The sequence below is a fragment of the Ursus arctos genome, unplaced genomic scaffold, assembly GCF_023065955.2.
Source record: "Ursus arctos isolate Adak ecotype North America unplaced genomic scaffold, UrsArc2.0 scaffold_2, whole genome shotgun sequence".
NCBI classification, from domain to species: domain Eukaryota; kingdom Metazoa; phylum Chordata; class Mammalia; order Carnivora; family Ursidae; genus Ursus; species Ursus arctos.
The window spans coordinates 67,665,078-67,690,818 of record NW_026622874.1 but is presented as its reverse complement, the minus strand read 5'-3'; the positions used below and the strand labels follow the sequence as shown (position 1 = coordinate 67,690,818).

At 57.3% G+C, this 25,741-nt stretch overlaps 1 protein-coding gene across 2 annotated transcripts; it reads right to left on the bottom strand.

The window, feature by feature from the left end:
- Positions 1-400: 400 nt before the first annotated feature.
- Positions 401-25,686, bottom strand: TBC1D24 (TBC1 domain family member 24). Of its 2 annotated transcripts, XM_026484960.4 has the most exons (9): positions 25,604-25,686; positions 11,161-11,280; positions 9,304-10,381; positions 8,688-8,705; positions 8,068-8,226; positions 6,899-6,962; positions 5,879-5,974; positions 5,442-5,664; positions 401-5,084 (listed from the first exon to the last, which is right to left on the bottom strand). In XM_026484960.4, the coding sequence occupies exons 3-9, from the start codon at positions 10,266-10,268 to the stop codon at positions 4,930-4,932; spliced, it is 1,680 nt and encodes a 559-aa protein (XP_026340745.1). In that variant the 5' UTR covers positions 10,269-10,381; positions 11,161-11,280; positions 25,604-25,686; the 3' UTR covers positions 401-4,929. The 2 variants fall into 2 exon arrangements, with proteins under 2 accessions (XP_026340745.1, XP_026340749.1); XM_026484964.4 differs by lacking the exon at positions 8,688-8,705.
- Positions 25,687-25,741: the final 55 nt, after the last annotated feature.

Genomic DNA, 25,741 nt, shown 5'->3' with positions numbered 1-25,741 from the left:
TAATGTTGCTTTATACAAACTTCCAGATAAAATATTCTCATTTTGCATGAGGAGGACTTGCTGATACTGGGCTTCCCGTGTGACGGATCAGTGCGATTCTGGATGGAGACTTTGGACCGAGGTTCCCAGGCTGCTCCCCTCATTCCTCGCACTGGCGGTGCAAGTCGGCAGGAGGGCGCCATGAACGGGAGTAAACAAAACCAGGAGGGGCTTGGTCTGCGCTGGCCACGGGAGCAAGTGCAGCGGAGCGTGGCTCCTAGTGGAGAGAGACGTCCAGGGAGGCATCCTCCTGCAGGCCCGTGCCTCCTGGTCCTCCGCGCACCCGCAGGCGGTCCTTCCCAGACACACCGCATCCACCACCTCCCGTTCCACAGAAACGCTCTCACAGCAAACGCGTCAGTGAGGTTCCGCTAGTGTTAGTTTTATTTAGGACTCAAGTGAACACTGAGCAACCATGTTGCTAAATCATTTTCACTTTTCCCAACTTAGATTTAGCTGCCAAGCCACACACCCAGTCACTACACCCCAGTCTGCTTTCGCTGGGTCTCGCGATTCTTCATCCATGGAAAGGTAAAGTGATTCACACGGCCCTTTCTCCTCCTTAATCATTAGCTCGCTAGCCTTTGGCAGTGTCCTTTGCTGGGCAGTGCACGTCAGTAGGACACGGAGGAAGGGTCCGCTCCCAGACCCTCCATGTCGCCGCCGGCACCCTTGCTCAGGGGCGCCTCTCACAGCTGGAGCCAGCTGGCCAGCTAGGGAATACACCTGCGGATTCGGCAATCTGAAGGAGAAGGTCTCTAATGGTGTGTCTGTACCCCAGCGTGTCCAGTGATTTTGCTTCGTTGGTCCCAAGCACAGAGTTAATAAATTCCATGCAGTCGGGTCAAGCGAACGTGTCTGCCAATGTGTGAGGCATTTCATCTGCAGCGATGAGTCACGGGACACTGTTCCTCACTTCTTGACAACAACCTGACACTAATATAATGAAGACCATAATTTTTAATTTAAATTTTAGTCAGTCAACATACATCACAATATTGGTTTCTTCCCAAAGGTGGTCGCTTTCCTACTTGTAGACGTGCGGTTTTGTTCTCTCAGACCTGATTGCTTGGGTGTTCACAATGGTTGGGTCACTAGCTACGCTCCAGGGGCAAGACAAGCTTAGGGTCCCCTACTCCCCTGCCATCTTAAGTCCTCCAGATCATCATTTCGTCTTATACCAGATTATTTTTAAAGATCCACGCACTTCTTCTAACTTCGATTTGGTGAAGCGTGTGTGAGGCGTCCTCTGTACTCCTGCTTCAGCTGGTAACTTCCACGTGCAAATGAGACATCGGGGGCGGATGACCGGCACAGTCCAGACGGGCCTCCTTTCCTGAGACCTCACAGTGCGAATTAGTGGCAATTTGTGTGTTTTTTTTGACCAGTGTTAGTCTTGTGAATTTTGAGGACATTCTGGATTTAATAAAAGTGTAAATATCTGTACAAATTAAATCTATCCCTGGGACAGAGAAAGGACTGTGGGAAAACCGAAGGAATCGGATTAAATCTGTCGCTAATAGCATGATATACCGACATTCACCTGTGCTTGGATACACGCCCCGTAGCTGTGCTGAAGCAGCCGGGCAGGGTCTCTGGAAATTCTGTAGCATCTTTGCATCTCTCCTGTAAGTCTAAAATTATTTCCAAATTAAAAGTTACAAACACTGAATCTATTAAACATAAAATACTTAAGGGGACTATAAATTTGAAAGCCTGAAATCTTCAGAATTTTCTAAAACAAGTTGCCATGAAAAACTAAAAAAAATAGGCACATGGCTTGTAAAAGCAGGAAAAGTTGAAATACTAATTTTAATTCAGCAATTAAAACTCTGAAAAATTCATAATACAAATGACTTACTCTTGTATTACAAATTATTCTTGAAAAACTGATGCTCTCAAGCCCTAAAGGCATATAGTTTACTTTAACAAATTATTTAATTAAATGAACTGCTTTAAATTATGTTCTGTTTTATTTTTAAAATAAAAATGTTTTTAAGAAAACTTCACGCCCAACATGGGGCTTGAACTCACGACTCCAAGACCAAGAGTCCCATGCTCTTGCCACTGAGCCAGCCAGGAGCCCCTCAAAATAAACTTTTAAATGTTTCTAGAAAAATGAATAATTTGTGGCACCTGGGTGGCTCAGTCGTTAAGTGTCTGCCTTTGGCTCACGTCATGATCCCGGCGTTCTGGGATCGAGCCCCGCATTGGGCTCCCTGCTCAGCGGAGAGCCTGCTTCTCCCTCTCCCACTCCCCCTGCTTGTGTTCCTTCTCTCGCTGCCACTCTCTCTGCCAAATAAATAAATAAATAAAAATCTTTAGGGGCGCCTGGGTGGCGCAGTCGTTAAGCGCCTGCCTTCAGCTCAGGGCGTGATCCCGGTGTTATGGGATGGAGCCCCATATCAGGCTCCTCAGCTATGAGCCTGCTTCTTCCTCTCCCACTCCCCCTGCTTGTGTTCCCTCTCTCGCTGGCTGTCTCTATCTCTGTTAAATAAATAAATAAAATCTTAAAAAATAAATAAGTAAAAATCTTTAAAAAAAAGAAAAATGAATAATTTGTCACACAATTCCATAAAACATTAGCTATTTTTAACATCAAAAGCAAATTTTAGGTACTAATAAATGATGGAGTATATTAACAAAACATGCTCCATTTGGGAACACCTGATACATAACAAGGACAACAGATAGGAATTAAAAATGAAGGTAATAATCACACATACCTTTTTGCTCATCGGGACAGCTGGGAAGAAGACGTGCCAGCCAAGGGAACGGAGTACCGTGCACATGCACACAGAGACCTCACACTAGACACAGACACGGCGGCTAAGCAGCGCTTGCCCTCCTGGACTGGACCCTGAGGGTCCTCAGGGCAGCCACAGAGACTCCTCTGGACTCACTCACCAGACAAAGAATCCCCCAGCCTCCCTCAAGAGGGAGCCGTGTAGACAACGCTGGAATACCACTTGCAAAGGGTCAGCTTTCCACAGATGATGCACTGACCAGCATCACGAGGGTGCAGCTTCTGGCGCCCGCGCCGTTCGGTGGCATGCCCAGGGGAGCCCCTGGAGGCCCCTCTGCTTGAAGAGACCAGACTTGGACTCTCGGAGTTCATATAACAAGATTATATTTAATGAACACCAAAGCTGGCGCTACAACAGAGGGTGGTGGGGACGCGGGGCAGGGGACAAGGACGGCAGTGGGGGGGGGGGCAGTGACACTGCCTCCCGGCACCTCTCCTCTCACTAGGGGCTCACACTGTCCCCCTCAGAGCCTCTCGAGAGTCCCACAGGGACAGCAGAGCAGGATGACTTGCCCCATTTTACAGTTGGAGAAAGAGTTCCAGGCAGATTCGTGGCTGGCCCAATGCCACACAGGGCTCCTGGTCCTTCCTCCCGCACCACAGTGGCCTGGTTCAGAGGAGACTGGAGTAGGTGGGCAGAGGAGGGCCAATGCCCCACAAGAGGAACAAGTGAGATGGAAACAGCAGAGGCGTGGCGCACGGGGACACCGAGGGGCTGGCTGCAGCTACGTGGGGAACAGGCTGGGGGCGAGACCCCTGGCACTTGTGGCCCAGGCTCCCACAGCTCCACATGGCTGCTCGGGTATCTGTCAGCTTCCCCTCCCCATCCCCCGGGTGCCCAGGCCCTCAGGACCAGCGGAGGGAGGTCACGAGGCAGGAGACCACTCCCTGACAAGTCTTCACTAGCACCTACAGTCGGCAGGGCCTGTGTGGGGCCAGGCCAGGCAGGGAAAGGGGCAGAGGCGGCAGCACAAGAAAACCATGCTACGTTGCCCACCACAGGGCTGTGAGAGGGATGCATAGGCCCATGTGAAGGAGCTGCATGGGAGGGATCTGGGGAGGGGGCAGCCCTAGCAAGCTGGGGCGTGTGGGGACGGACAAAGACGAGCATGCCATGCTGAGGAGTCTGGACAGGATCCTGGGGCTGCTGCCGAGACTGGCGGGGAGCAGAGGCAGCCCCTGACAGGAGGAGGGCTGAAGAAGCCCTCATGGGCCCGCACTTCTCCTGGACATGGAGCTGGCTGGTGTGGGGTCAGCTGCAGAGGGAGGGCCCCTCCCTGGGCCATCTGGGGCGGCCTCTTCGGGCATGGACCCACAGCGAGGCCCAGCAGAAGCCCCAGGCTCTGCAATGCAAGAACCAGTGATGTCCCCTCCAGCCCTTCATCAGACTGGTGCTCGGCCCTCCCTCAGGAGGGGCTCAGAGCTCAGCACACATCCTGCCCTCCCCTTTCCCCTTGCATTCACTGTCCAAGAGGCCAGCTTGGGGAGGAGAGCATGGGGTTAGAAGCCCCAGGCGGGCACTCCTGAGGTGGGAGGGGCAGGGGAACATGGCCTAGGAGCAGTCCCCAGGGTGCCTGTCTCTTCTGGGGAGCCTCCCGCGCCAGCCGCTGGCCAGGTGGCCACCGGCTGCAGGACCCGTTGTGGCCGCAGGACTCTGGTCCGGAGCTATGCTCAGAAGCACCAGCAGGGGGCGCCATGGCCCCACACTTGGTGGAAGGCTCCTTCTGCCCGTCTTGCCCCCCCCCCCCCCCCGCCCCCTCCCGCCTCGCACCAAGCGACTAAGCCTCAGGGGGTGCAAGATGTGGCCCCTCCAGGCTTCAGGCACAGGATGCCTCCACAGAGGAGAACTGGGGCCTGAGCCCAAGCTTGAGGCAGCAGCAGCTCTGAGCAGGGACAGGCCCAGCCAGCTGAGCTCCGGGCATCCTCTGGCCGACCCAGCCCCAGGGCCCCAGCTGCTCCTCGATGCTGCCCACCGTAGGGGGGGGGGGGGGTTGTTCCTCACTGCCTCCCCCTGAAGAGGGGGCCTGGCCCCTGCCCCACCCCCACCCCACGGTGACGGCTCAGTCACTGTCTGTGCAGGCCCGTCACTGGGTGTCAGGGTCTTGGAAGCCCCAGGCCTCCACAGCCGAGATGAGGAAGTTCTCAGAGCAGAGGGGCTGGTTGTTGAAAGTGTCGCAGTGGCCGGTGCGGCCCCGGTTCAGGTCACCATCGATGTAGAGCGCCTGGCCGCCCCCTCCACCTGCGGGATGCTCCGGTCAGTGGCCACCCCTCTGTCCAGCATTGCCCCCGAGACACTCTCCCCCCGCTTCTGAGCATCTCCACTTGGATGGGGCAAGCTTCCTAGCTGTCCCTGACCTGGCCCTGCCAGAGACTTCTCAAAGACCACAGGGCGGGCCAGGGTCCCCCACCGCCCACCCTCCTGTCCCCACTCCTGCCCCCGCACCTGCTCCAGCCCCCGCAATCCCAGTTCTTTTCCTCTGCCCGTGGGGAGCACCTCCCATGCAGGAGCTCTGCACCCCACGATGCTGCACCTATCTCCTAGGCTAAGAGGCCAAGGGCTGGCAGGAGTCCAGTCTGGGGTGCGGGGGGTGCCCACCTATGATGAGGCAGTCGTTGCCCCCAGCCATGAACATGGACTCTGTCTTGGAGGGCAGGTTGAAGTGACGTGCTGCCAGGAAGGGTGAGAGGCGGTCAGCAGGGTCAGAGGAAACAGGGCGGCATGGCGGGGACGGGGCGGCGGGGGCCTCCAAGGGCACCGGCTTGGTCAGCTCCGGGTGTTTGATGACCACCCACTCGTAGCGCTGGACCTCAGGCTGCAGCTGAGGGCAAAGGGCAGCATGAGTCACAGCTCACGGTCCCCCACGGGTCCTCCTGCACATGTCCCCCACCAGTCTCGTCAGCACCAGGCCCCGCACCCGGGCTGGGGAAATGCTGCACAGGGCGACGGCCTGCGGCAGTGTGGTCTGACCATCACCAACGAGAAGCCAACAGCGGGGTCCCCTGTGGGGTGAGGACCCTGGCAGACTCACTCACCCGAAACACGAAGCACTCTCCGGTCCCAAAGAAGCCCACTTTGCCTCCAAACTTGTTTCTCTCACTCCAGTCTGTGGACAGGTAAGCCCCACACACCTGGGGAGAAAGGCCCGGGGCGTGAGGAGCATCCCTCGCTCACTGCTGGGGGGCACTGCTGGCAGAGCCGCACCCCTGCTCCAACCCGAGGGCAAGGGCTGGAGGTGGCCAGCAGTGTGAGGAGGTCGGAGTCTGGAGGGCATGGGGCGGGCAGTGAGGATGGGTAGGTGGCCGCCTCAGCCGGCATCGGCTTGTTGGGGATGCTTTTGTTTCCCTCCTTGGCCCTCAAGTACGGGGAGGAGCCCATGCCCGCACTCGGACTTTGGCCACCAACCCCAGGGGTGTCCCTCACACAGAAGCTTCCAAGAGATGACCCTGCTTTAGAATGTTCCCCAGCCCCGTCAGCCAGCAAACTACAAGATTTCACCAGAAGACTCAGTCCTGTGAGGGGCTGCAGGCTTGGCCCCCAGTGTCTGACAGTGAGTCACCTGCTAGAATGCAGACACAGGGTCCAGAACAGGGTGAGGAACCTCAAACTCCCATGGGTGCAGGTCTGGAAGCCAAGGAACAAGGAGCGTCTAGCGGGAGCAATACCCCTGGAGGCCTGCGAGTACGGACTCTCCTAGACGCTTCAGGGCACTTTCCAGGTGACGGCTACTGCTGGGCCCTGATGACTAGCTATCAGGGTGGTAGAGGCGGGTGAAGACAGCAGGTGGAGGGGAGAGAGGGCCTTGCTCACTAGGTTATCTCTGCAGTGCTCCTTGAAGCCAGGCTGTGGGGGGTCAGGCTGCTTTCACAGGAGCTGAGAGCGCCCAGGGGGACAGGGGTCCCTGGGTCCCTGGTGGTCACTCGGGGAGGCTGGACTCACCCCTCCATGGAGGGCCCACTCCACCCCGTGACCCTAAGTGCAGAATGCCTGGGTGAAGCTTTCAGGGAAGCACCCACCCTCCCCGAAGCTCATCAGAGCCAAGGACCCCTCCTCACCTCCTTTTGCGTGGTCTTGATGAGTAGGAGGGTGGGCTCATGTCCTTCACACTGGAAATAGAACCTGGGAGCAAAGAGCACACATGCCAGCCTGGCATCCCGCTTGGCACGACCTCTGGCCACAGCATCTGGTGCCCATTGCATCCGAGAAGCCCGGGCTGTCTGGGGTAGATGGGCCTGGGAACCAGGTCTCCCTGTCTTCTGGGGACCAGGCATGATGGTCAAGGACCTGGCAGCGCCTTGGCCTGGACACGTCTCAGCCAAGACGGAGCCCAGGCCAGGCAGCCTGGGGGCTGAGCAGTCAGCTACCTCAGACGTCTGCCTGGTATGATGTGGGGGGGGGCACAGCAGATCGCCCTTAGCAGGTACGGCCACGTGCCGGGTGCTTCCGGGAGACAAGACCAGAGGAACAGGTCCTTGCTCTAGGAAAGCTCGGAACGTGCCCAGGAGCCTGAGCCTGGGAGACAGGCAACGCCAGGAAGTGCCTGAGGAGGCCTGACGTTGCACTGTGGTGGCACCAAGCGCCCAGGGATTGCTCGGCGTCCCTGGTGGCCCTGCCTGGCTGTCCCGCGCTCCTGCCGGGCCTCCCACAGAGCACAGAGGTGGGGAGCAGGAGAAGGTATCTCTAGCTATGCCACCTCTGTGGGATCACCTGTGACCCAAGCCAGGAACTTCTGAGGCTACCTGCCATCGGAGGCTTGACTGGGGCTGTAGCCGGCAGAGCTGCCTTGCTTGGCAGGCGGTATGCCCTGAGGGGCCCTGCGGAGCACCCTGGCCCCATCTGTGGACCAGCCAAGTGGGGGCTGGAGAGCAGAGACCCAAGGCCACGGGTCATCCCGTGCTAGGATTCTTCACACTCCTGGGTGGGGTTCTGCCTCCCGTGTTGTCACAACACCTACACAGAAGCCTGGAGCTGTGCTGTGCATGCAGGGCAACGACCCCTGAAGTGTGGGTGGCCTGGGAGTAAGAGGAGTTCCAATTCCGGAGGGCCCCCAGGAAGAGGCAGGGGCTTGCCCAGTATATCCAAGGGCCCATCTCCAGCCACCACCACAATGTTCTGGAGTGGCTCCACGGCTCGCTCTGTCCTCCTGCACCGGCGGGCTCCGGGAGTCCATGGCTCGGGAACTCGGAAGGGCAGGCCTAGCGTGTGCTGGTCTCCTGGGTCTTACCTGGTCAGGCTGTACCCGTGCTGTAGGGACGAGAAGAGCAGGAGGGGCTGGCAGAGGGCGAAGCGCTCGGGGACCCACGACCAGATGTCTCTCATCTCCTTCACACTGACAATCTCTGAGTGGAAGTTCTCTGCGTGCACGGCCAGGTGCACAAACTGCCTGGGGAGAGCGGGGAGGGCTCAGAGTACAACGGGACCCCAGCCCTGACCGCGCCCCCCACCCTGGAGGGATGCAGAGCCTCTTGTGTAAGCTAAGCTGGGGGGGGGGGGCTTCTCACCTACTGAGGGAGAAATGGGATGGCGCTGACCCCTGGAGCCCCACCCCCAGAGGTTCCAGAGGGGAGAGCACCCAGCCTGGGCCGGGACAAAAGCACCTTTTCTCTAATAAATGGGGACAGAGAGTGAGCCAGCTCTGGCAAGACAAGGCTTCCGAGCCAGCCAAGCACTGACAGACACACATCCGAGGCAGCTGAGCAGACAGACAGAGGCTGAACATCAGCCAGGCTTTAAGGCAGCACTGCCAAAGCCAGCCCTGAGAGCCGGAGCACACAGCCAGGCCCTGGGACAGCCAGGCCGGAAGATGGAGAGAGGCCAGGCATGGAGCAGTGGTAACAGACCTACCTTTTAGAGAGTGAAACACTGAAAAACAGGAGGAAGCAATGGATACAGAGAAGAGGAAGAAAAATAAAACAGACAAGGACAGGTTAGTGGCAGGTACTGATGGCTGGGACGCACCTGCCTGTGGCCCAGGAGAAGGGTCTCCGTACCAACGGCTTGGTCAGGCCGAGACGCTGTGGGGACGTTGTGGACCCCTCCCAGCCTGGCTCCCCCAGGTGCTGTGCTCGGGGCGGGGGGGGGGGGGGCGTACCCAGCAGCCATGAGGACAGCAATCAAGGGAGCCCAGAGCACAAGGGGCAGAGCAGGGGCGGCTCTGAAATGATGCTCGGCGGTCAGCCTGGCCCACTGCATACCCAACTCCATAGTCAGCGTCCGGCTTCCGTCTCAGCCATGGGCCTTGTCCCAGAGGGCAGGACCCTGCACCTTCCACACCCACAGCTGCCTAAGCAGTCTGTGGCTGTGGCCATGAGGCCCGTTTTCCCTCCTGTGGTTTTCTATCCGCGCAGGGCGGGCGGGACAAGCTCCGGCCCCAGCCCCCACGGTGCGTCCCAGTCCGTCCCCGTCCGGGCCCCTCAGAGCCGACCGGGGCCACACCTGAGGCCCTGAGAGGCCCGCCTACCTCTTCTGCTTGACGGTGATGCCCTTCTGTTTCAGGGCTTTCTCGTTGGCCATCTGCAGGAGCTGGATCTCCTTCCGGGAGAAGAGGCGGATCGCGAACGCCTTCTCCAGCAGCTTCTCTGGAGACACGGTCTTGGCGATGTCCCTGACGAAGGTGCGGATGTCCTGCTTCACGCTGTCTGACTCCAGCGGCTGCCCAGCTCTGACCTTGTGGAAGAACTTGAGGATGGCCAGCGCCACGCGGTACAGCACCTTGTACCCCTCCACCAGGAACACATCGAAGACACGAGCAAAGTAGCTGAGGGGCAGCTCCCCAAACAGCCAGCGCTGCCAGTCTGCGTAGACCTGCAGGACGTCCTCGGACACGGCCACCATCAGCTTGTGGGCCGCCTGGCAGTACTTGTTCACCAGGTCCCCGAAGGTCATGCAGGAAGACTCGAAGGCCAGGAAGCTCTGATCCACGAGCTTCCTGCTGGGGTCATTGCAGGCCAGGATGCGGCAGGCGTTCTCGAAGCACTGGGCCTCGTCCGTGCTGTAGTGAAGCAGCAGGGCCACGACGGCAGGCAGGGCGGGGCAGAAGGACACGTCCGGGAACTGGTTGGCAATGCAGAGCAGGATCTTGCGCACGGCACCCTCCCCGCGCGTGTTCAGGCAGTAGCTGGGCACCTGCGTGTTGTCCACGAACTCGGGCAAGGGCAGGCTGCTGGTGCTGTGCTTGCCCACGATCTTGCCCACGATGTCGCTGTACACGCTGGCGTCCGGCGTGACGGCGCGGCAGGGGATGTCCCGGATCAGGCGCTGGTACACCTTGCCCCGCAGGGCGTAGCTGCGGGCCCAGTAGCCCTGGCGGGCCAGCTGCTTCAGCTCCTGCAGCTCGGTGCAGCTCAGCTCCTTGGGGCCCAGGTCCTGCACGGCAGCGTCCATCTTGTCTCTGTCCACAAAGCAGTTGTACCCCGGTGGGTCCATGGTGCTGGGTGCCCAGGAGGACAGTCGTAGGTTGCCGGGCGTGGGCACGGAGCAGCGAAATCCCCAGCCCCGTCTCTGAGGCCTTGCTGCTAACCTGTGTGCCACCCCATACCCTGTTGGATTAAAAGTCAGGCTTAATATATGCATATGAACTTTCACAGTTTTTGTTTTAATTTCTTCTTTAAAGATTGATTGATTGATTGATCTATCTATCTGGGGGGAGGGGAGAGAGCACACGCACACAAGCGGGGGAGAGGGAGAAGCAGACTCCCCACTGAGCAGGGAGCCCCACCTGGGGCTTGATCCCAGGACCCTGGGATCATGACCTGAGCTGAGGGCAGACGCTTAAGTGACTGAGCCACCCGGGCGCCCCTGAAGGTTCATGTTTTAAAGAACGTGTTTTTGTTTTAATCTTTCTGTAAAGTATTTGAAGGGCTTCCATTTAAGATAAGTGGATACTGGGGCACCTGGGTGGCTCAGTGGGTTAAGCCTCTGCTTTCGGCTTGGGTCAGAATCCAGAGGCCAGCCCTGAACTCTCTAGAAATGCCAGCTAAGTTTCAGGTAGAGAGGCATCGCTGCTGGGGAGCAGACACGAGGGCTGGTGAAATAAATGGAAGCTGTCGTGGCTTCGACATTAAGACATTTCTGGGTCTGAATGAGCCAGAGGTGTTGGGGGATTTGGTACCACCCCTCTGCTGTGGGCAACCACGGAGATCCAGGCAGACGTTATGAAACGGGTACGCTGTGCAACCCCAGACTCTCTGGCTAACGGGTCACTGCACCGCACGAGGATGGCCAAACACAAGTCTGCCGTTCGGGAGCCCGCAACTTAACATCCATCTCTGCCAAAGGCTCCTGCCCTTGGCACACAAGCACCATGTCTGCCTCCTACCTCAGACCAGCCTTTCCACCCGGGACGGTACAAGTGGACGAGAGGTCTCAGAGCTTTGCTTCAGGAGGTTTTGGTAAATAACCTGATCGTTCCAGTTTCTCCTGCATCTAGAACACTCATCTGAAAACATAAAAAGGAAGTCATGCCTAAGAACGCTGAGTGGAGATTCAAGAATTACAGTATAAAACCTGTACATGTGAGAAGGCGGCTGGAGAAAGTCCCTTGAAAGGGTATTTTTCACTGTGGCAAAACATACCGAAGATTTACCATTTTAGCCATTTTTAAGTGCCTGGTTCTGAGACATTGAGCGCATTCACGCGGTTGTGCAGCCCTCACCACCGTCCGTCCCTAGATCCTCTTCCCCAGTTGAAACTCTGCTGCCATTACCCACGGACGCCCCCTCCCCAGGCCTGGCGCCCACCCTTCTGCCTCTGTCTCTATGAACCGGACACACAGAGCCCCACAGAAGCAGAATCATACACATTCAACATTCCGTGTCTGCCTTATCTCACTGAGGATCACGCCCTCAAGGTTCATCTAGGTTTTTACCGTGTATCAGATTTTTTTAAGACTATTTTTATTTATTTTGTTAAGATTTTATTTTTTAAGTCATATCTACACCCAGGGTTGGCCTGGAACTCCTGACCCCAGGATCAAGAGTTGCACGCTCTACTGACTGAGCCAGTCGGGTGCCCCTAAGACGATTTTTTAGAGCAGTTTCAAGTTCACAGAAAAATGGAGAGGAAGACACAGATTTCTCATGCCCCCGGCTCCCCCACGCATGCAGGGACACCCTACCATCAGCACGGCTCAGCAGAGCGGGGCATCTACTCCAGCTGAGGAGCCTGTGCAAACATGTCATCAACACCGGAAACCTGCCGGGTAAGAGGGTTTGCTCCTCTTCTAGGAGTCTGGACGAGTGTATGATGACACGTACCCTCACGACAGGACCATACAGAGAACTTCCACTGCCCTAAAATACCTCTGTGCTCCACCTATCCGTCCTGCCCTCCCCCAATCAGAATGTCATTCCTTTTTATGGCTAAAGAATATCACAGTGTGTGGACAGAACACGTTGTGTTTACCCCTCCTGTGTCGGTGGGCACGGGTCGCTTCCAGCTCCTGGCCACCGTGAGCAATGCTGCTGTGCACATGGGTGTGCCAGGGCCTGCTGGAGTCCGGTTCCAGCTCGCTTGGATACGGAGCAGTTGCTGCTCTTATAGGATGAGAGGAGCTAAAACAAGGTTTTGTAACAACACCCATTTCACATGTCCCACCAAGAGCGCCTCACCCACAGAGGGACCCAGCCTGCTGCCAGGCTGGAGCCTTCCTCTTCAGAAGAAAAGAAGGCTCCACAGAGGCCGTAAGTTTGCTCTGTCCTGGGCGGGAGAGGAGCCGGGTCCCCCTTTCAAAGGCCCTAAAGAGTCAGGTCCAGAGCCATGCCCAGGCTGCACTCCACAGCCCCCCAGGAGCAAATTACTTATAGGTTTGCTGGGGGGGGGGTTGTTGTTGTTGTTGTTGTTGTTGTTTTCATTTTTAAGTCATCTCTACTCCCAATGCGGGACTCGAACTCACAACCCCGAGATCAAGAATCGCACGCTCTTCGGACTGAGCCAGCCAGACACTCCACCTATAGGGTTTAGATCCTTTATACTAGGCTCTAAGCCCACTAACCTCTGAAGGGGACCCCAGGTCCATCCTGCGTGCGTGAAAAGCAGCAGCTCCTTCTTGGGGCAGTAAACATGTTTATAAGCAGAACCAGAGCTGGGCAGGACAGCACCAATCCTCACTCAACCGGCCTCCCATTCTGGTGGAATATTAAACTGGCAACTCCAAAGACGATTATCGCACCTTGCAAAGTTCCTTCAGAAGGACCTTCAGGGAGAAGCAGACAAACGGTTTCGTTTGCTGCAGCAAGGAGTTCGGGGACACGCCAGATTCGGAGGGAGGCCAGGGCGTGCTCAGGAGACCCTGAAGGAGCTGCCTGGACCCCCATAGGCATCCTCCTCAGGTCCCACCCCAAGAGCGAGCATGGCCCTTCCGGGACCAGGCAAGCCGGGCTTGCAGCGACCTCCGTAGGCATCTCTGAAACCAGATCCAGGGTGGTCCACTTAGTTGTTGTCATTTTAAAACATGAATTCATCATCACAAAAAGGGCCAATAATACAAAATTACAGAACAAAAATGTCAAGTCCTGTTTCAGTCCCCACCCCACCCCTCTTCCTCCTAAAGATAATCAGTACTCACATTTTAGTGCGTACCCCACAAAGCCTTTTCCTTAGACTGACACACTCATTCACAACCACGTTAGATCGTGTAAGCTGGCTACCGGGAAGGAGAAGCCAGGGGGCCGGAAACACGCCGAACATACGAGAACACATAAACTACTCTCAGTTGAACACTCGTGCCCTGGAGGTAAGCTTTGGAGCTGACGTGCCTGTCCCCCCAGACATTCCTCCTACAGCTCACGGCTACCACACGACTGCGGGGACGCAGAAAACAGGCCTCACCTGCGCCCCATGCGCCCCCCCGCCAACCCGGCTGCTGTCCAAGGGACCAGGAAGGGGGAAGGTGGCCATGCTTCCACGTCCACACCCAGGGGTCAGGGGTGGAGAAGGGAGGCAGGAGCTAATGCAGGAGATGATCCAGTGTTAAGTCAAGCAGGCCTGGCTTCCAAGTCCATCTTTGTTTGCCTGAAGCTCACACAAGCCATGCCTCTTCCCCAACGGGCAGGTACCCGCGTATGAAACGGAGCTGGTAAGAACAACCCACCTCACGGGCATGGGTCCTCGTGCAACACCTGCAGGGTGAGGTCACACTCTGGGCTCGCTGGCTGGGCTGGGGTAGGGGTGGCAGCCTGTAGAGAAGCACACCCCACTCTCTCTCATTTCCCCTCCTCTGTGCTCCCCGCCCCGGCTCTGCTGCTCTTTCCCCTGCCTGCTGTACTGTGGGTGTTCTGGACACCCCGCTGTCTATTCTAAGCCTGCCAGCAGGGCTGGGCTAGCAGGTGCCCTGGAAAACCACTTTCCTTGGGCCTCCAATGCAGAAGGAAGGGAAGGACTTTTGATCACAAACGCTGACTCACCTAAGGCCACCCCCCACCAGTGTCAGGGTTGCTGCAGAGCGACAGAGTAGGCTGGTTCTCAGGGGACACCTCCCCACCAGCCCCATGGGAGGAGGCCGGCCCCAGCTGCCTGTAGTTCCCTGCATTTGGAATATAGGGAAGTACTCGGTGTGTTCTGTCCTCAGCTCTGGGCCTAGCCTGCAGTTCTGGGAAAACTGAAAAGATTCTATTCAATATCCTTTCAGATTCACCAGAAACGCAGTGATGACTTCAGACAGCCAGGGACACGGCACGCCTGGCGGGTGAAAACTACTAGGGTGGACCTCTCTCAATCTGAGCTCAAGGGATGAGAAGGAAGCTGCCAAGAGAGCTGAGGAAAGGTCACTCTGGACAATGAGAGGAGTAAGTGCAAAGGCCCTGAGGCAGGAACAGGCTGGTGTGCTCCAGGAAGAGAAGGTCATCCAGAATGGCCAGAACACAGCAAGCAAGGCAAAGAGCAGCAGAGCCATCCAGGGGCCGGATCACGCACGGGGAGGAGTCTGGATTTTTTTCTAGGTACAGCCGGAAGCAGGGAAGGGATGTGATCCAACGACAGTGCTTAAAAGCCAATTGTTAGGAGGATTAACGAAGACTGTTTATAGAAAGCACTCAGCCTAGCCTGGCACACACAGCAGCTCAGATGTCCCTAGGGCTTCTCATTACTGCTCCACAGGGTCCCCTGGCCTGCTACAGGCTCACGGATGTCTGGGGAGGGACAGGGACCCGGTCATCATACCTGGTCATCACCCGGGTATGGCCCCTTCTGGTAGGGGAGGTTCTCCCACAGGCCCACCCAAGTCCCCAGCTCAATCTTTAGGGATAGTCCCTCCAAAGGGCCTCTTTGACAGACCTGCCTCCCCCTCCCCTGTAAGCCCCTTCCAGTGACCCTCACAAACTCTATGCCTGTTTTGAGGGTTTAGGCTACCTACAGATAGGAAGCAAGTTATTCTTGATAAAAAATAAACTAGAACTCTAGGCAGCCCTGGGTGGCTCAGTAGGTTAAGAATCCGACTCTTGGTTTCGGCTCAGGTCAGGATCTCAGGGTCTTGAGATCAAGCCCCGCATCGGGCTCTAAGCTCAGCGAGGAGTCTGCTGGAGTTTCTCTCTCTCTGCCCCTCCCATGCACTCTCTCTCTCTCAAATGAATCAATCTTAAAACAAAACAAAACAAAACAGAACTCTAAGTGGAAATGAGTGATCCCTATTTCTCCCAAATGTTACATTGCTATGCCAGCAACAACTCAGTCTGGTTTCCCGTCCCACCGTGATGACCGCTGAGCCCTCTGGCCACGTACACTGTCCTGAGGGTGCCAAAGGCAAGTCTACACCAGGCTGTGATGAGCTCCCATGCACTGGGTGGTCCTCCCCACAGGCCCCGGCCAGCGTGGCTGTTTCTGGGAAGGGAGTTCCTAGGAGGATCACTTTCGCCGGGTGCACCCCATGGGAGTTCAAATCAACCCCCACTCTGTCCCCCAGGGCAACAGGAAGAGAAGGTACTGGCCGGATACAGGAGCCCAGGCGCCCCGAACCTGCTGGTTCTGCTCTGTCAGGCGCACGGTGCCCCTGCTGACAGGAGCAGGGTGAAAGGAAAGAGCGGACAGGGAGGGAGTGACAAGACCTCCTTGCAGGACAGCGGGGCAGGAGATGTCCGGGTACAAGCAGCTGGCAGCACCTGTTCAAGCTGGACCCCTCCCACCCTAATCCTCACGAGCTGCGGAGCACGGAGCCCATGGCTGCCGGCCGCCAACTGACTCAGCCTTGCATTCCCATCTCCCCTAATCCTGAGGACAAGTCAGTGGTATGCGGACTGGCTCCACTTTACAGATGAGGAAACCAAGTACAGAGAGGTACCCACGAGTCCTCAGCACGGGCAGAACCACCCCAGGTCTGGCAGCTTCCAGGGCGCTCACAGAGACCCCTGCTGTGCCTCTGCCCCTCTCACTTCAGGAGCACAGGCCGCCTGGACCCACGTGCTCTCCTCAGCGTGTGCAAGGCTGGCTTCCCAGGGCCCCACTGTTGTCCCCAAACACTGCCCAGGGTCTGGAGAGTCACGGGACCTCTGCATTTCTCACCTCTGAAGCGAGGAACATGACTTTCCCAAACTCTTGGCTGTGAACCTCACTCTCCTGTGACAAGCACAGACACATGAAGCCTGGGTGACTTCATCTTAACCGCCCCGCACTGGGCTCCAGGCCTCCCTTCCAGGCCGTGCCTCCCCCTGCCCCAGACTTTCGTTCATTTGACAGGCTTCTGTTAAGAGACCTCCTCTGTGCCATGAGAGGTTACCAAGGCAAGGCGCTGACTCCACCGGAGCACAGCAGAAGGGGCAATGGTAGGGGCCCTGAGTGTACAGAGACGGGAGCGGGCCAGGTGCCGGAGTGGGCAGGACACAGAAAGGAGGGCACCGCAATCTGGGGAGCCTGAGGCGGGTGGTGCTGAGTGGCCAGAGCTGGGACAGGAGGGGACTGATGGCTGTGGTACCAGCTGCCCTAGGAGACTGGACCTCAGCCCCACACAAGTGGGACAGTAGGAGAGTCTAAGCAGAAGGTGGCACATTAGAAAAATCCCCCTGGTGGCCAAGGAAGGAGGGCTGAGTCCAGACAGGAGGCACAAGGAGGGTGGGGTAAGACCAGCCAGGGAGGATGGAGAAAACGGGGTGGGCCCAACAGACTGCTCAGGGGTGGATTCCACCAGAAGTGGGGACCCAGTGCTGGGGGCAGACACCCAAACAGGGAACACAGAACCTGGCCCAAGGCAGGGGTGAGGTTGGCAGAGCGGAGGGAGTGCGGGATGGAGTGTGAAGTGTCTGTTATGGCACAGCCGCCTCTCACTGTCTGGCTCCTGGACTTCTCCGCCACTGAGTCAGCCTCACGGAGGGAGCACACACATGGCCCTGGGCGCCGCCAAAGGGCAAGGGGCAGCTGTGTGCAGAGGGAAGTAGGCCCTCAACGGAATTCTGACCGCCCCCCACAGGCTGCATCCCCACCCCCAGCTGAGAACAGCGCACGGTCCAGAGCTGGGCCTGCTGGGCCTTAGTCACTGAGCACAGGACAGGGCGGCTGCACCGCTGGAGTCAGCAGCTGTGGCTCAGCGTTTCCTCTGTGTTCTGAGCAATCCTACATTTGTTCAGGGAGCAGGACCAGCAAGCAAAGAATGGAGAGGAAGGAGGCGGCGGCCCCAGCCCTGTGCTGTGTGTGTGCAGCAGGACAGCGGGACTGGGAAGGAGGGGTGGGGATGTGCCCGGTTCTGGGTCTGTGCAGTTCCACGGGACCAAGAACCGCTCTCCCCTCTCAGGCAGTGGAATTCACAGCTTTCTCAATCTCTAGGTACCCCGCAGCCTTGGAGGCCACCGGTCTCTCTCAAGGTAGAGCCTACGGAAAGGCCAGGGCACAGTGGAATGACACCCACTTGGCACCAGAGATGGGCATGAGGAGGTGACCCAGCCCCGCTTCAGCCCTCCCTCGGGTGTGTGCATGAGAAAGACAGGTTTGCTGCCTGACACGGAGATGCTTGGAGTGCCGAGGCCACCAGGCAGTGGGGCAGGCAGGCAAGACAACCTGTGTGGGAAGCGAGAGCTCAGCTTACGGGGCATTTGGGTACAAGGGAGGGCCGGTGGCCGGGGGGACAGCCTGAAAGGGCACCAGTGAGTCAGGAATGGCAGACATGGAAGGTGGAGCTTCAGGGAAGTTAGGTGGCAGGAGGTGGAGGGTTGGGAGAGGTCCCTGAGGCCATCTGGCTGAGAAGACCAGAAGGGGCAGGGATGGGCATGGCCATGAGAGCAGGCCTACAGCAGGGCACATTCCAAGGCAGGTGATGCCCACCTTCTCCCACTACTCTGGAACCTTCTTCTCAAGTCTGAGTCAAATCAGACTTCCTCACGAGGCTTAGTCTTCCCACCTGTCTGTGGGGAGGCCAGGAAAATGCCCCATTCCACTCCTGGGAATCTGCTGGAGGCCACAGTGACAAAGCTGCAGGTCATTGTGTGGAACTGGGGCAGGGGGAGGTATTCATGCCCCCATCTGAGCCCTCGCTGTAGGGTCTCAATTCTGCAGACGGCTGGCAGTGATGGGGTCCCTGACTGGGGTAACCACAGTCACCAATCCCCCACATTCCCTTACTGTGCCGTCCTGCCTTCACCCACCTCCCCCATTCCCACCTCTCTTCTGGCTCTGGAACCTGAGACACAGCACCCACCTCCTCATCCTCTCTCCGAATGTGCCCTTCGTCCTTCTGGCCAGACAGCAGGGGCTCCCTTGTACCCTATGCCCCTCTACCTCGACTCTCCCCGGACCCTGAACCCCTCTGAGCTCTCCCCGGACCCCACCCACCCATCTGAGCTCTTCCCAGACCCCGCCCCCCATCTGAGCTCTCCAAGGACCCTGTCCCCCCATCTGAGCTCTTCCCAGACCACACCCCCCCATCTGAGCTCTCCAAGGACCCTGTTCCCCTCTATCTGAGCTCTCCCCGGACCCTGCCCCCCTCTAAGTTCTCCCAGGACCCCATCCCCTCCATCTGGACTCTGCCTACCCAGGGTCCTTGTTTCCCACCCCGTCTCATCCCAGCTCAAAGCTGTCACTGCAGAGCACTAGAGGCCAGAGTGGGCAGCCTTGGCCTGATACTCCCCAACTTCACAAACTTTACATCTCTACTGCTTCATCCCCATCCTGGTCAGCTCTGACTGCCAGAGATGACGTGTCGCTGACAACCCACTCTCATGACCCCATCCAAGAGCTCGTCACGATCCTCTCCCCACCTCCCACACGTCGTGACTCTATCTCCCCTTACCCAGCGGCCCTCTTGGCTTTACTTCCTCGCCCACTCAGCCTAGAAGTGCCTGCCAAGCCCCTCCAGTCTTCCTGTCTTAGCCACCAGGCACACCCACGGGGGAAGCCAGCCCAGCGGTGCACTTCTCTGCGCCTGCACACCAGCTGCAGAGGGGAAAAATAATGCTGCCCTGGTCAGGGCCCTCAGAGCCGCCTGGCCAGCACCCTCTCTCATTCTGCACACCAGTGACAGCTTCACACCCACCTGTGGCCCTCCCACTCTGCCCCTCGATCTGCATCTCCCCTGGGTCCTGGATCTCACCTCCTGGGCACCCGGCTCGCCTGCGTCCCTCTCCACCATAAGAACCCACGTGCTGCTCCGGCTCTGTTGCTCCTTCTTTCCCTCCCAGTCAGGCTTCTGGAGAGAGTGGGGTGTGCCCACCTTGCAGGGACACCCTTGGACCCTTATTTCCCTGAAGCATGCATGGGTGACCCCACGGCTCTCAGCTCTCCTCTGTGGAGACCTCCCCCTTCCCGCCCTCCTCCCTCGTGCCTGTCTCCTGACCCCTCGGCCACCATGCCACTCCTCCTCCCCTCCCTCCACGTGTCTCTTAATGTGGCTTTCACAGGGGTCCATGCTCTTCTCAGCCTAAAATCCTCTTGTGAACTCAGGTCCTGTACCTCCAACTGCTTTCCTGAGCGTCTCCCTACTATCGTACGCTCCAAGTGACCAACGCAGCTCTGGGCTGCACCTGAAACCCTTCAGGATCTGGCCCAAGGTACCACACGCACCAGGCGACCCCTGAGGAGGGGGAGGCCAGGCAGGAGACGCCAATCGGCTTCACACCTCGGCCCAAACGTCCCCTCCTTCACCTGTCCTTCCTGACCTCCCCGGCAGGGCTGAGGGCACCCTCACTGCACTCCACCCCTCCTTGTGCAAAAACGGTTTTAACTGTGGGCACGCTGCTGGGATGACCTGCTTATGAGTCTAGCTCTTCTACCACATGACGATTTTTGAGTCCAGGAGCCTCCCGCCATATCCAGTGTACCCGGGAAGGAGGAAACAAGAGAAAGAAACATGGAGACGCAGAAAAATCCCAAACCACTTTAGCCCAAGAGGAAAATTTAATTCTAAATAATAACAGAGGCATTTGCCAACTTGTTCTATGCATGTGACCTTCCCAGCAGGCATCTTCGCATAACGGAGGGGGCAGGCTGTTCTCTGCCTTAGCCCTGAAGCAGAACACAGGGAGTTTTCAAATATTAATGGCAACTGGCAACTCCACAGCGACTCCCAGGCAGCCAGTTCTGGGGAAGTGGATAGTGGCCCTTTGCTGGTGGCACACGATGGCGGGCGCGTGCCAGGGACAAGGGGTGTAACCATTAACAAGGCATTAATCACAGCACAGCTGGCTGGCCCGTCTGCCTGTCTCCAGGCAGAAGTTCAAATGCAGGTCTTACCAATGGCACCTAAGTCTAGGGCACAGGACCTGGAACAGGTCCCTGGTAGCCACTCCAAACAGTTCCCTACGTCCCTCTGTTGGCTCAAATACCTTTGCCCCAGCCTGGCCTGGTCTGCCCACAGGCAGGGGCTAAGGCTGGAATGGGGCTCTGCTAATGCAGGATCTGTATCTTCTGAGCAAAAAAAGGGTCCTCCTAATAGCAGGTGTGGAAAAACACCCCCAGGGCACGTAATGCATCAGTCAGCTGCGCAGAATTAGAAGCAGAAGACAACTGGCCTGTCAGCAGCATTAGAATTCTGACCTGTCTGAATTCCAAGCAAAGTGCCTGTCACAAGTGTGCCTCAGAAGGCTGGGCACACAGCAGGTTGTTAGCAAGTATTTTTAGACCTGACAACAAAGCTGGAGCGAGAGGGAGTCTTGCAAGTATAATCATTTTAATAGGCATCCAAAACACTTCCTGGGTGCCGGTGTACCAAGTGCCGGAAACAAAGACGCAAGCTCTCCATGAGCTGCTGCCTGGGGGGACAGGAATGGACAGACCATGTCAACCCAGGTGCAGGTGCAAGGACAGGAAAGCACAGGGCGTCAGGGGCCTCAGCTGGGTCCTGACGGACAAGGCGGTCCTGGCCCAGGAAGCAGAAGCAACACCATGGGCCCAGGACAGGGCCACAGTGGGCACAGCCACTCAGGGGCGGGCAAGCCCTTCAGTCTTTAAGAGGGCAGTCCAGTGACCATCATTCACGGAGCAGATGACAAAACAGTACTAGAGTCCAGCCGCACGGGCTCCCAGAAGCCAAAGAGCCTGAGACCAAGGCCTGGCTGTGCTGGGTGGTGGGGAGGGACAGCCCCAAAGGCAGGGAAGGATGTTTGAGGCAGCAGGAATTAATGCATACACCTGGATCTCAGGCCAGCAGCTTTACCAAGATTTGAAGGCTAGAACAATTGTTGCTGGAAAAGGAATTACTGCAGATAGAGAAGCCCTGGAAAATGATACAAGGAAATGCTGAAGGGACAGAATGCTGAGGGAAGCTTTCAGTGGGAGCAGGTAAGGAGCTACATTTAGAATACTATACAGTAAGGCTTTTATTGGTAACAGAATCGTCCATTGGTAAGCAACACCCTCACTGTGTGTGGTACCCAATTAAAACTGTGTAACGATTAGGCAGACACAGTGTCAGATTATGGGAAACAGGTCAAGCCATGTCTAGTGTGTTCTCAATCACCTGTAAAAGGAGAGAGCAGCTTGGGTAGGCTGGAGGGAGAAACCATGACTGCTCACATGTGACCCCTGCCAGCAGGTCCTTGTGCAATACCCAGGGGAGACTGATAAGGTCCCACAGCCAGGCGGGGGACATAACTGCCACAGGGCAGAACAAGATCTTGTCTCTCGGGTGCCCTAAGTGAGGAGCACGTTCCTTCAGAGACAAAGATAACTTCTAACAGCCCACTGTGCACTTATCTGAAGGCCAGACCAGCCCTGTGGGGCCCTGTGCCACCCGAGGGCAGAGAGAGGCTCCTTTTGCAACATGGGCCTTTCCTCACCCTCTCCCCCTCAGCCCCCGGGTGTGGGAGGAAGACGGCAGGGGGCACCACACACTTGCTCCTCTGCACTGAGAGTCTTTCCCAAGTCCTGCTTGCTGCTAACGCCAATGTACCACACAGGAACTGGGGTCCTGGAAGTACAGCAAGGGCACCTCGAGAATCCCACAACTTTGAATCGGTCTCTGGGTCTGAAAAACACTTTTTTCAGAAATCTAACTGTAAGAACGCTCTGAGGGGACCAACCCTTGGTCTAGAGGGAAATGGGTCCTTTGAGAAGAATGACAATCTGGGTTTCCCAAAAGGCACATAAAGCCATGAGACAGGAAGGCCCCTGGCATCAAACATCTGTTTTTGTACCTTTAGGATCTCACACGTCGCTGTTTACTCTAACCAACAAATGGGCTCTGTGAGAAAGAAAAGCCCACAGTCCTGCCCCCGCCCCGGCCCAAAGCCAAGGGCTTACAAACCAGACTCCCACTACCTTACCCACCCTCTGCTGTATGGACATAAAACATCAGGTGCTTCCGGACTTCTCATGCATACTCCACACGCTCCCCTGGGGAGGCCCATCCCAGTCCCTGTGGCTTCAGCACCACTGGAAGGAGTCCCACAAACACTCTCGAGCCCAGGACATTCTCCTTGGCTCTAGACTAACGTACATCCATCTACCACTGGGAAGCCTTACTGACCCTCAGCTTAGTATCTCCACACCAAAAGTTGTCACCTGCCCCGAAGCCAGCTTCCTTCCAGCACCCTGTGTGAGTGGCATGGTGCTGCCAACTGCTGTCACCTTCTCTTGGGAGTGTTCCCTATACCGCCTCTCTCCCTGGCCCTTCCCCTCCCGCAGCCACCTGTCTCGGGGTCCCACTCTCCTTTCTGTCCCCCAGCACCCTTCCTCTGTGCTGGGCCTACACCCTTTCTGGCTAGGGGGGCTTCTATGGCCCCCCAATGGCTTCCAACTCAGCGCAGGCCTTCACCACCCAACAAGGCTACTGCTGCCCCGTCACTCACAAAGCCAAGATCCCTTGGGGGCTTCCCACTGCTCTCAGGGTAAAGTTCAAACCTGAATCTGGAACTCAAACCCTCTTCCCAATCTGCCGCCAGCCTTGCTGTCCCTGACCACCAGAATTTCCCAAGGCCCTTCCTGCAACAGCAGGGTGCGAGGAGGCCATGCCCTTCTCATGGCACAGGCACTGTCCCTTTGCCTGGAAGGCTCTTTCCCTCACACGGTCTCGCCACATCTATTCCTTCTTCAAAATTTAACTCAAGTCCTGAGGAATCCCTACCGAAGGCCAGCCGGAGGCTACTGCTCTCTTTCCTCAGCAAACTCTATCCACCTGTGCGGGCATGCAGCGGCCCCCCTCCTCCCTGCACCGTGAGCTCCCGCGAAGAGGCTCCCACAGCTTTGCGGCCACAGAACCCGCTTGGGCCTCCTTGTGTGAAGGCAAGTAGGATTTCGATAAATTTGTGTTGAAAGCATAACGAAAACCACTGAATAAAGAGTTCAAGTGGATTCTTAATAAAATGCCTGAGGTGTTTTTTTTTCCCCTTTGATATTATCTCCATTTGGAAAGTGACACTTGTAACAGCCACTGAAATTGCTGCTTTGAGTTAAAAAGGGCTTCTTTCTTCCATGGACAGAGTTGTCATAACAGGAAAGGTATGCTACAACAGGTAAAACATTGAACAGGGTAAATGTTAAGTGCTTTTTTATAACCTGCTTCATTGTTCTTATGTGCTTTAAACCAGAAACCATCTAAAAGCAAACAAATATGTCTTCTGAGGTTGGCTCAGACCGTAACTGCAATTAGGAGCAACACAGTGTACCCAAGGTCACTTGGCCTGCTGGACACTCCTGGCAGGTGCGCTGAGGCCCACCTGCAGGTGAACTTGCAGACTCAGGGGGTGAATTTTATTACTGTTATGAAAAGCCTGTCCGGATGACGTCTATGTTCCCCGAAGGTCACCCTTAACGCAGATGAAAACCAGTGCACTAGCCTTAGCACCTTGGTTCAACAGCCGTTCAGAGAAAACTGCCTGCCCACTCCATGCCAGACAACAGGGGAGCAAAGATGAATGTGACGTGGTTCTCACCCTGTTCACAGGGAGAGACAAGCTTCTAAACAGAGCACTTGGTACCGGATAAGCACTTCACATAAAGGCTTTATCTGAGGGCTGAGAAGATTAGTTGAGGACCAACCTTCAGAAAAGGAAGTGCATGTGGGGCTTGCACCACCGGCTAGGGCTTACTGCAAAACCTCTGAGAGCTTCCTGGACCTTTTCCTATCTGGGTTTGCTTCTCAGAGCCTGTATCCCTTCAAATGAATAGAACCTACATGCTTGTCCCCAAAACAATTAAGCAAACAGTTGCAGGTGTCTGCTATGAGCCCTCACCCTTAAGTGGAGGAAACAGCTACATCTGTGGAATAGTAGGGTTTGGGGGTTTCTTTTTTTTTTTTTTGGTTTTTTGGGGGGGCATTGTTTTGTGTTTTTTGCAATTGCCCCGCTGACACCTGAGCAAACATACATCAAAATAATGAAAACCACCTCCCAGTGCCCCTACTGGCCCGGGGAAAGGCAGACAGACTCCTAAGTAGGAATAAAAAACTGGGGAAACACCGAAACACCAGCATCACAACCACAGCCACAACCTCCCTCCCACACCGCTATCTTAACAGTCTACCTGTGCCTCCCCATAGCCCAGGTGGCTCTTAGACAACCTTTGGCCTTTAATGTCAGCCCAGTGAGTGGCAATCCAGGAGCCCCACAGCGTCTGTTCCTGTACAGAGTGAGGTCATCAATGAAAACCTGTAGCCGGGCCACCAGCACCCCTGCCCAAAGAAAACCGTGACCTGGTGCAGCCTATCCCCGACCTCCAGCTGTGCTTACTCAAGGCTTGGAAAGCACAGTGCCCGGGGGCCTGCGCAAATGCTTCCTTCTGCGGGCAAGGCCTGGAGAACGGCAGCCGCCTGGCACAGCAGCCACTCCAAGGGCTCCAAGGCTGGGCAGATAGATACCTAGGCGGCAGGTGGGCGGGCGTGTCATCCTGGGGCAAGCAAAGGGCCGAGAGGAAAGCAGCTGTAGGTCTTCAAGGGCAGAACGTTATCAGAGAATCTGTTGCAATTTCGACTCCAGAAGAGGATTTCCTACCCGCAGAGCCGGAAAGTGCCCCGAGAAAAGAGTGACACAGGAAGAGCTCTTTCCGACGCCTCGCCCTGGGCGGGCCGCAGACCTCCGCGGGTCAGGGGCGCCGGCCCTGCCCCCCGGGGTGGGCGTCCGGCGGGGTCGAGGTGGGCCCCGGGCCCGGGCGCGCCCCGCCCCGCGCTCGGTCCGCGGGGCCCGGCCCGGGGAGGGCGGGCAGGGCCAGGCGGACGGCCGCGGACCCCGGGCACAAGGGCTCCGGACCCCCGACCCGCGCCACGGCCGGCCCCCGCGCCCCGCCTCGGACGGAGGCCCCGCAGCACTGCCCCACGTCCCCTCCCTCAGCACGCCCCCGCCGCGGTGACAGCCGGCGACCCGACCCCGCGCCGGGCCGTCACGCCCCCCGGCCTGCCGCGCCGACCGCAAACCCACCTCCGCCCGCCGCGCCGCGCCGCTTTTCCTCAGCTGGCCGTGCGACTGAGCGCGGGCCTTTCTGCGCACGCGCGCACGCGGCCCCGCCCCCGCCGAGCACGCGCCGCCGGCTGCCCACCCCGGGCGCCCGCGGGTCTC